This window comes from Stenella coeruleoalba (assembly GCF_951394435.1).
Source record: "Stenella coeruleoalba genome assembly, chromosome: 10".
In the NCBI taxonomy this organism is placed as follows: domain Eukaryota; kingdom Metazoa; phylum Chordata; class Mammalia; order Artiodactyla; family Delphinidae; genus Stenella; species Stenella coeruleoalba.
Window position 1 is genome coordinate 31,245,920 of NC_137156.1, and position 9,828 is coordinate 31,255,747.

General features: G+C 44.4%; 1 protein-coding gene across 4 annotated transcripts in view; it reads left to right on the forward strand.

Annotated features, from left to right (window-relative positions):
- The window catches only part of CLIC5 (chloride intracellular channel 5), a 190,848-nt gene extending 185,356 nt beyond the window's left edge, over positions 1-5,492 (forward strand). For all 4 annotated transcript variants that reach the window (XM_079934913.1, XM_079934915.1, XM_079934914.1 and 1 more), the window contains one exon: positions 731-5,492. In XM_079934913.1, coding sequence (XP_079791039.1) covers positions 731-898 — 168 coding nt within the window. In that variant the 3' untranslated portion in view covers positions 899-5,492. The remainder of the gene's footprint in view (positions 1-730) is intronic.
- The last annotated feature ends 4,336 nt before the right edge of the window (positions 5,493-9,828 follow it).

Sequence of the window (9,828 nt, forward strand, 5' to 3'; positions counted from 1 at the left end):
CACTGTCTGTTCACTCCCACATACCCTGAACCTCCATATACATTGCTATACCTAACTTACGTTTTATGCTTTGTATTCTCTTCTGTAAATAAGGATGCTTAGTAAAGCAAAGTGGATGGGGAAAAAAGAAAAAAAAAGGTTGTCTATAATTCAATCAAGCAGACATAACCACTGGTAATAGATTGGTGTATATACTTCTAGTCATCCTACATATTTCTCCAAATGCCTCATACTACACTTCAAACTTAACGGCCTCTCTTGAAGCGTTTTCCAAGTCACTGGGATTTCCCCCGCAGCATCATTTTTCATGGCTCTCCAGATATGTATGATAACGTATTTATCCATTCACGTGTTGCTGGACATTTGTGTTGGATTCCATTTTTTGCTATTCCAAATAGTCCTACGGTCCTATGTGTGTAGCTAACTCTTCTTGTACACCCATGGTATTTCCTAAGGAAAAAAATCCCTGGAAGCAGAATTACTAAGCCAAAGGGCGAATTATATTTGCTTGAGAAAATACAATACAATAAAAATAAATAAAATATAAAATAAAATAAATTGCATTAAAAAGGCAGCACTGCCACCTTGTATGACAAGCATCTTGCTGCCGGCCCCTTGGGACGCCTGGAGGGTCTTCCCTCTGTGCACACACTCGGTCCCACCACTAACACCTTCCCGGTGGTTTGTTTCACGCTTTCACACCATCTCCATCCTGCCATCTCTGTTGTAGACTGTGGCCAAGAAATACCGCAACTACGATTTCCCGGCTGAGATGACGGGCTTGTGGCGGTACCTTAAGAACGCCTATGCCCGGGACGAGTTCACCAACACCTGCGCGGCCGACAGTGAGATTGAGTTGGCCTATGCGGATGTGGCCAAGCGCCTCAGCCGATCCTGAACTTGGCCGTCTTGCCCCATCACTGCTGCAGAAAGACTCACCGTCTCCCCAAGGACTCCAGCTTCACGGACTCCTTTTCCACGGCACCTCCAGAAACTTCTGTTTTTATCAGGCCGCATCTTGCTGGCATCACTGGAACCCCAGCCTGCTGTCTTTGATGAAGGTCGGCACCACCCCCATCTGATCAGGCAGGAACCTGCAAGCAGAAATGAGAGAAACCGTCAAGCTCTCAGCCTTTCGGGCCTGGGCTGGGTTCAGTGTATCTGGGGTCAGTGCGGGAGAACGAACCCGTCTGTGGGATTGTCACTGGCCCCTTTTGCCAATATCAAAATAACTCCTAGGCTGTGTTAGACACGTGCAACACCCTGTCCTCGTCCACTCACCTCTTTGTCAGTAACTCCAAGGCCAAGGCCAAACGCCATCTTAGTTCTCATTAGAAAGAGATGCAGTGCTTTTTAGGGGGAGACAGAGAGTGAATGGAAAGAATGGAGCAGGTGTCCATTTGGGCATCCGGCAGACACACCTCCAGTCACTCACCACTTTCTGGCACTCCTGTCCCTTCGGGCACTGAAGGCCAGATTGGAAAACTATTTCAGACACAGTCTCAGTTTGCTGCAGTGCCAGGCGCAGTCTGATGCTATCAGGTACCTGGCTTGATGCTGATCTCCATTTTTATCTGTCCAGGCCTTGCCAGGAAGGGCAATTGGCATGTAATTCCAAGCTGGGGGGACTGGGAAGGGGAGGGGAGGGGAACAGTGTCAATGCCAAAAGGCCCAAGGGGTCTACCAGCCATGGGGTTTGCTTGCTTACGGGAGTGGTTTCCTTGGAGATTACATGCCTGGGTTTGACTGTGTTTATCCACGAGGGAATTTTGGTCTCTGAGAAAGCGGATGGGAGTGGGGGGGTGGAGGGATGGGTGAGGATTAAAAACAAGTCCTTTAGGACTCAATGTTTCCCAGGAATCTTTTAGATAGGTCTTCTCTCTTATGATCTAAGTAAGTCTTGAACTGGTGATGTCATGTAACTACCCACCAAAATCCAAGAATTGGCCAAAAATGACTGTCCGGTCTCTTCAAGTTGTTCCTGGATGTGAGTCTGCTAAGCCGGGTGCTCTCTGAATCAACTGTAGCCTCTGATGGGTGACAGATACATTTAGGAGGTGGCTTGATCACGGAGCCTTAGGAATAAGGTCCATGGGCCTTTCTGATTGGGAAACCATGTGGTTTAAACTCGAACAGAAAATACATACACATCTGGGTCAATTTTCCTACCATCTGACTCAACTGCAAGGTGAAAAAGAAGAAACTGTTTTTTAGCTAATATTTCGCTCTGTAGTCATTCTCCTTGAATGTCACCTCCTTAAAAGCTCACCCTGCTTGAGCACGGGGACCTGTGCAGAGGAAACGAAGAAAAATGAGCTAGTCATCAGCTCCCTCTTCCCGAGAACACCCTGGGAGAAAGTCCACCCGCCACAGACCCTCACCTCCAACAATCCTTCCTTCTGTGTTGCCTGTTGGTGGAGAGAGAGGCTCCCAAGTGCCCGAAAGCCCCAGGACTTGGCTCACTGGTCAGTGAGGGCAGGACGGCACAGGGCCTTCCTGTAGAAACATCACCAGATTCTAACCCAAGCAATCCCCGGACCTACCTGCCTCCAGGGATCTCTGGAGATAAAAGGGGCCCCTGATCAGAGCCAAGGAGAAGAAGCAGGAGGGTCTCCTTTAGCCCAGGGAGGAAGACGACATTTCTCAGCAAGACATCCTATAAGCCTGAGACCTTTCAAAACGCAGAATGAATTGATGCATTTTCACCTCTAAGCGAACCTTTCCACAGACTCCCTGGTAATTTTGTCCCTGGCGATGTTTGAAAAGAACTGGTAAGGAGACAGTCCTTTTGACTGTAGGGAAGAGCCCCAAACTGGCCTCCTGGGAGGTGAAAGCTTGAATGATCCCAAAGGCCTTTTACATAGTGTGAAATCCTATTGTCCCAGAAATCCTTCCCTCAACGTCACAGCGCAAGCGTAATGATCTAAGAGGCAGTTTACTTTCCTGAGACCCAGAGAGGCGCTTTTCTTAAAGCACATCTGAGAAGCATAGCCAGCCAGCGACAGAGAAAACAGGAGGAGCTCAAGTGGAGCAGCTCCCCCAGAGGAGTTTTTGCACCCCAAGGCTCTGCTTTGATATTCAGAATTCAGCAACTGGTGAGTCTTTAAACCCAGCCTTTAAAAACAAACAAGCCAAACCAAATCCACATTGTTGGTTCTAGATGTTCTTTCTGTGGTTGACTTCGTTTTACATAAATAACAATATTAAGGCAAGGGGGTGAGGTTGGGACAGTAACCACGTAGAATAGGGAGAGGAGTGATAGATGGACAGCACTTCCTGGTACTCAATCCAGGACTATCTTTTTCTTGCAACAGGAGATTATCATGGGATGCAACTGACTATTGATTTAAAGCTTTAATGTCTATGACCAGATTTATCAGAATATTTTTACATAATAATAATATTGCCTTATGATTATTTTTTTCCAAAGAGATTTTTCTCCAGATCTTTCAGCCTCCCCGGGTTTTGGCCATGACCTTGTCATGTACACAGCTTATCATCTCCCAGCAACAGTGTGGAGACGTCCTTAGGTGTCCCCAGAACCAACTCAGGGAGTATTGATGGTCTGCAGTTTGACCCTGAACTCCAGAGTGTTAAGATGGGAGGTGACCTTTGTCATTGGTCTGGAATGCATATCGATGCCTCAGAAAGCATTTCAATGATGCTGAAAGGGGATTTATTTGGGTTAAGATCCTGTTTTACTCTGGATTTAATTCTCTCCTTCGACTTTCACATCACTGTGGCTTTTTTGGTGGAGTAGCATAGTGGGGGAGAAACAAGAATCATACTCAGAACGACTGTGTTGAATTTACCCATCTTCTCAGTCCTGCCTGCCTCTCAGGTGGCCCCAAGAGGGTATGGGATAAGATTTTAATAGCTATAAAAGATGAGCTGGGTCAGTAAAATCTGGATTGGTCCAGAGCATAGTTCCTTCTATCGCACACCTTCATCACCTGACAATTCAGAATCACAGGCATGAGTGTGGCTGTCTTGTTTTGAACAAGGATACAGCTGCCTGGCACCAAGCTCGTGAGTTGAAAAGTGAAACCCACACTCCACTGGGTTATTGGACCACAGGATCTCAAACTGGTTTCAGCTTCCTAGGAAATGGCACCGTCTTCAGCGTTCATTTCTCGTGCTGGTGGGGCCATTGAGGAGTTTGATCTTTTCATTAGAAAGGGGCCATGGCAAGAGTGAGGTTTCCTGGGCTGAATTTTCTAGCACTGAATGAAATAACAGAAGCTCACAACACCTGTGCCCACTGGCCACTCTGCAGAAAGACAAGACCAAGCATCTTAGAATTGTTGCAAAATGCATGATGCCCAGAATGGACCCTGAAGATCTAAGAGTCTTAGAAATCAGCAAGGTCTGGACAAAGAGAATTAAAAGGGAGGCAGAGTCAGGAAAGTGCAGGTCTACCCAGCAAGTTTTCCATCAGGAGGAAGCAGGGAGAGTCTGTCTGAAATTAAGTTGGTCTAAGACATCCAGTAGGTATGTCTGTGGTTCCTATTTCCACTGACCAGGAGCCAGGTCAACAGCAGAGGGAATCAAGATGCCGGTGTCTTCCTCCTTGGAAAGATGAAGCAGTAACTCATGGTTACAGCTAAGCTCGATGATTCACAAGGGATCACTTTCTTATCTTTTATGTAACATTAAAAAGAACCTAAAGCATTAGAGAAAGGAGTGTGCCTGTGAAGCATCCTGGTTCTGATGTTGGGACAGAAGTGATCACATCACTGGCTTTGGGGCCCTTCTAGCACACAAGGCCCATTAGCTTCTATCCACTGCTCTTGGCATTTAATCCAAACAACACGTGCCCTCCTATGAATGCATCTTCCTCTCCCTTTGTCAGTATTCTCCTCCCAGTTTACTTTCAGTATCCTTTCATTTCGTAATTAGGTATGATCCAAAGTGTGCGTAATCTTACTTAATGTTACTCAAGGAAATGAATCCAATGCTACCCTCTGCAACCAGAAATAAAATTTAAAGTTGCCTCGTTGTAGGGTTTGGGCTAATCTGTGTTTCTCTAGAAGCAATCTGTTGTTTTGGCAAAATACAATTTTAAGGATACAGTTGTCTAAGGTATTTATGTATAATTAGAGATTTTGCAATACTGACTATGCATATATTTAAAATATAAAATACCCAGCTGATGTTTGAATTTGTCTATCTTTCCTGACCACCTGCCTATCCCATTTTATAAGCTGGAGAGCTAACTAATTTAGCAAAAGAAGCCTAGCTTTTATAAAAGATCAAACATATCATTTTATAAAGACACTCCCAATGATGGTAACTTGATTTTCTCAGGACCTTTAACTGTGGTGATAAAATCGCAGGTCTTGCTTTCAAGCCTTAATAATGTAAAATGCCTTTTAATGAAGATGTTGCTGAGTGTCTTCCTCATGAACCTGAACCAGTCATAAATTTGTTTTCCAGTCTTGATTGATATTGACTGATTCAAATAAAGTTGGTTTATTTTCAAATATTACAAAGGCGATCATCAGACTTCTTACCGGAGGTGGGGATTTCCTGTGCTGTTTGAAATGTGTACGAAATACCTCTTTTTTTCCCAAACGTTATTTTATTTTCCCATTGTAAAAGAAAATATATTCATTCTTCTTAAAAATCAAAAGCAAATAAAAATTACACAGCAATAAAAAAGAATGAAATAGGGAATTCCCTGGTGGTACAGTGGTTAGGATTTGGCGCTCTCAATGCCGAGGCCCTGGGTTCAGTCCCCGGTTGGGGAACTAAGATCCCGCAAGCCCCACGGTGCAGCTAAAAAAAAAGTAATAAAAGGAATGAAATGATGCCATTTGTAGCAACATGGATGGACCTAGAGATTATCATACTGAGTGAAGTAAGCTAGACAAAGACAAAGATCATATGATATCGCTTCTATGTGGAATCTGAAAAATAAAAGATACAAATGAACTTATTTACAAAACAGAAATAGACCCAGAGACATAGAAAACCAATTTATGATTACCAAAGGTGTAGGGGGGGAAGGGATAAATTAGGAGGATGGGATTAACGGATACACACTACTGTATATAAAATAGACAACCAACAAGGACCTACTGTATAGCACAGGGGACTATACTCAATATTTTGTAATAACCTATAAGGGCAAAGAATCTGGAAAAGAATGAATATATATATATATAAAACTGAAGCACTGTGCTGTACACCTGAAACTAACATGACATTGTAAATCAACCAGACTTCAATTAAAAAAAGAAAAGAAAAAAAAAAGGAGGAAGAAGAACAGAAGGAAAAGCAAAAAGCTTGTGACTCAGACATCCAAAAACAGATTTTTATTTTAGCAAGGCTAAAAATTCTATCATGGTACATGGCCCAGGTGAAAAAAGTATACTGATGTTCCTTCGTGGGTCTTATTTCAATTTCCTATGTGTATTGTACCCGGGGGTGGGCCAGCAGTGACAGTGTAGGTGCGATTTAAGGAACACCTTAAAAGACTGGTCTATCTGCACCCAAAGCTCTCTCTTGGCCCTCGGTGGCCTCGCCCTATCAGCTTTCCTGGCCTGAAATTCCCACCCTTAGCATCATGTCACTGACTCTGGATTAAGGTCCCCAGAATCCTCAGTAAGAATTTACCTGTAGGGTCTTCCCTGGTGGCTGAGTGATTAAGAATCCGCCTGTCAATGCAGGGGACATGGGTTCAAGCCCTGGTCTGGGAAGATCCCACATGCCGCGGAGCAACTAAGCCCGTGCACCACAACTACTGAGCCTGCGCTCTAGAGCCCAATAGCCACAACTACTGAAGCCTGCGTGCCTAGAGCCTGTGCTCCGCAACAAGAGAAACCACCGCAGTGAGAAGCCCTTGCACGACAATGAAGAGTAGCCCCCGCTTGCCGCAACTAGAGAAAGCCCACGCACAGCAACGAAGACCCAACGCAGCCAAAAAATAAATTAATTAATTTATTAAAATAAAATTTAAAAAAAAGAATTTACCTGTAGTCAACGTTGCACCTGAGGAGGACCTCTGTGAGCATTCACACTGCTGAAAGGTGCAAAGGTCCTGGCAGTCCTCGGTGCTCTCCGTGCTCTGTCAGAACAGCTTCTCATCCCTTGGAAGAGATCAGACCCTTGACTCAGGGAATAAGTCCTGGTGGGAGAGGCAGCCGGCAGCTCAGAGCAGATACTGTTGGTGGTTATCTCTCCATCCCGACCACCCCTATCTTCCTCTGGCGATCTCTGATGGGGTCGGAGTCCACTTCCCCATTCCTCCCTTCTCCCCACCTGCCCACTCTCTCCCCACCCTCCTGTGACTCAGGTGAGGATGGTTCCAACCCCAGGTTCAGGAGTGAATTATGAATGGTCTGAGCCTGTCCTCCTGGCTGTGGTTGGTTTCAGAGTGGACTCTTGACCAAGTTTCACCCAGTGTTGTGAGGGGAGGTTTGTTCAGGAACTGCTGAGAAAGATTTCCTTGTTTTTCAGAAAGTGACTCCCTAAGTCACTGCCTCTGGTGCTCCCTCGGAATGTGGGTGTGAGGTCTGGAAGCACTGCTGCCCTCTGGAGACCATGAGGGCCAAGCTTCAGGCAAAGGCACTAATACACTGCAAAATGCAACAAGAGTGGAGAGAGCCTGGGTCCTCGATGGGACCCCGAGCTGCTGAAATGTCAAATCTTGAGACTGGTTCTACCTCTGCACTTTCTGTCCTGTGATACATCCTAGACTGTTTGAGGATGTTTATTGCTTCTTTGTTTATTATTGTGAGTGGCCAAAACATCCTAAGTGGTATATTAGCCAAGTTTGTTGTTGCTGTTAATAGCCAGTTAGATCATCAGCTTGCTCACCCAGGAGGTGTTCTGTGTTTCTACTGTTTGCGTGCAGAGGGTCTGTTCTACAGGCTGACCAAGGGCTGGGAACATGGGTCTTCATCTCTCTGCATCTTGTTTCCTTCCCTATGCTGTGACAAAACCAAGGGGCATGTGAGTGGCAATCACTGTGCTTGGCATTGAGGAGAACTGCGCCTTGTTCCAGAGGAGTTTCCAAAAGGTGGACTTGGAGATGGGAGCATCTCATATACTCAAAGGTGTTGTGGGCCGTTGTCTTTTTTACTCTTATGTCTAGTAGCGTAAGATCACCAGAGTCCCCAGTAAGTTTTGCCTTGTGGGGAAAGGCATGGGGTGTCAGTCTAGAGAGGTAGGAGGCTGAGGATTAAAAACAAGGAGATCAGGATTTTAATCGTAGGTCCATCACTTAGTTACTATGTGACTTGGCATAAAGTCCCTTTCTGAGTCTCAGTTTCCCCCAGGGGTTATTAAGGCCTCTTGCCTATGAGATGATGAAATCCCTGATGAAGAGTATTTATGAATAACAAAGGGTTATTTCAAGTGAAATGACATTTTGGCCAATTGGAATCTTCAATCTGTTGGAAGGTCTCACTGTAGTCTTTAATGGAAAGAGATGATCACCAGAAAACACATGGATACTAGGAATGTGTGTGTGTGTGTGTGTGTGTGTGTGTGTGTGTGTGTGTGTGTGTGTGTTGGGGGGGTGTCTTGTAAATTTCAGGCTATTTTGGAGTCAATTCACATGCACATTAGCCTCCTATCTTTCTCATCTACCCTGAATGAAATCTACATCTAGATGCAATGAGAATGACTGTGGGCCCCACAATTAGGTTCACTGAGCTACAGTTACTTATGCAGAAAGTAAACCAGACTCAAGTTTTGGAAAGATTTTCAATATAAAGAAAGGACATTTTAAAAAATTTGAGTTTAACCCGTCTTTAACTAGAATATCTCAATGTCCCAAACCTTCAAACCAGTGAATTTGTATAGGACTTGGAGTCTAGACCACACAAGATGCATAGTACAAGTGTCATGATAGAGACCAGCATAGAATCAACACCTGATCCACCCCTGGCTTGGTTATATGCCATCTTGTAGCTACTTGGCATTGTTCCCTGTGTATCAATCACTCCTCATAGCCCCTTCCCCAATGAAAAACTAAGCTCCTTTAAGGACTGGAACGTAGGTTATCCAATTTTTGTGCCATGCCTCAGCTAATATCAGAAGCTCAAAAATATTTATCAGTGGTTGATTGGAGAGTCATGAGACAGTATTCGAGACTCCTGGTTCACCACTTCCCTGGAGTCCCTGATCCCCACTGTATCGACTTCCCTGGAGTCCCTGATCCCCACTGTATCGTAATTCTGAACGTGGAATGATAACAGAGTCCAGGACAGAAATGCATGTCTGTGTTTGTTAAGTATGCTTTCATTATACATCTGAAGAACGGATCCTTCTAATACAGTCTGTACAGCGCTTATCTGTCTGAACAGATGAAAAGCCATCTAATGCACATTGAATCGAATGGTTGGATTAGGTGATGATCTAGCCAGTTTCCCAAGGAGGCCACAGAATTCTGCCTCGATTGGGTGTCCTCAGAAATGGGTTAGAAGTTCTGAAGTGAGAGTGACTATGGATGCTATAGTCCTGCAATTATCTGGCTCAATATGAGTTAAACGAATGCATCTTCTTTTCTGAATATATGTTCATTAGAGAAAACTTAGAAAATACAAACTAGCAAGAAAGAAGAAACTAAAAGAATACCTGTAACCCCTCCACCAGGAGATAACCACATTTAATTTACACATAATTATCTAGTGAGATTGAAATATAAATATAGACAATTTTTTTTAACAAAAGAGCTATTATTGACAACTGAAATCCAAGTACTTTCTTGTCTCTATGGTAAACAGTTGTGAGCAAAACATATATTCCTGTTTCTGTGCCAAACTATACCAGGACTAGGCACAAATAACCTGCTGCTTGCTCCAGAAAATACTTGCTTAC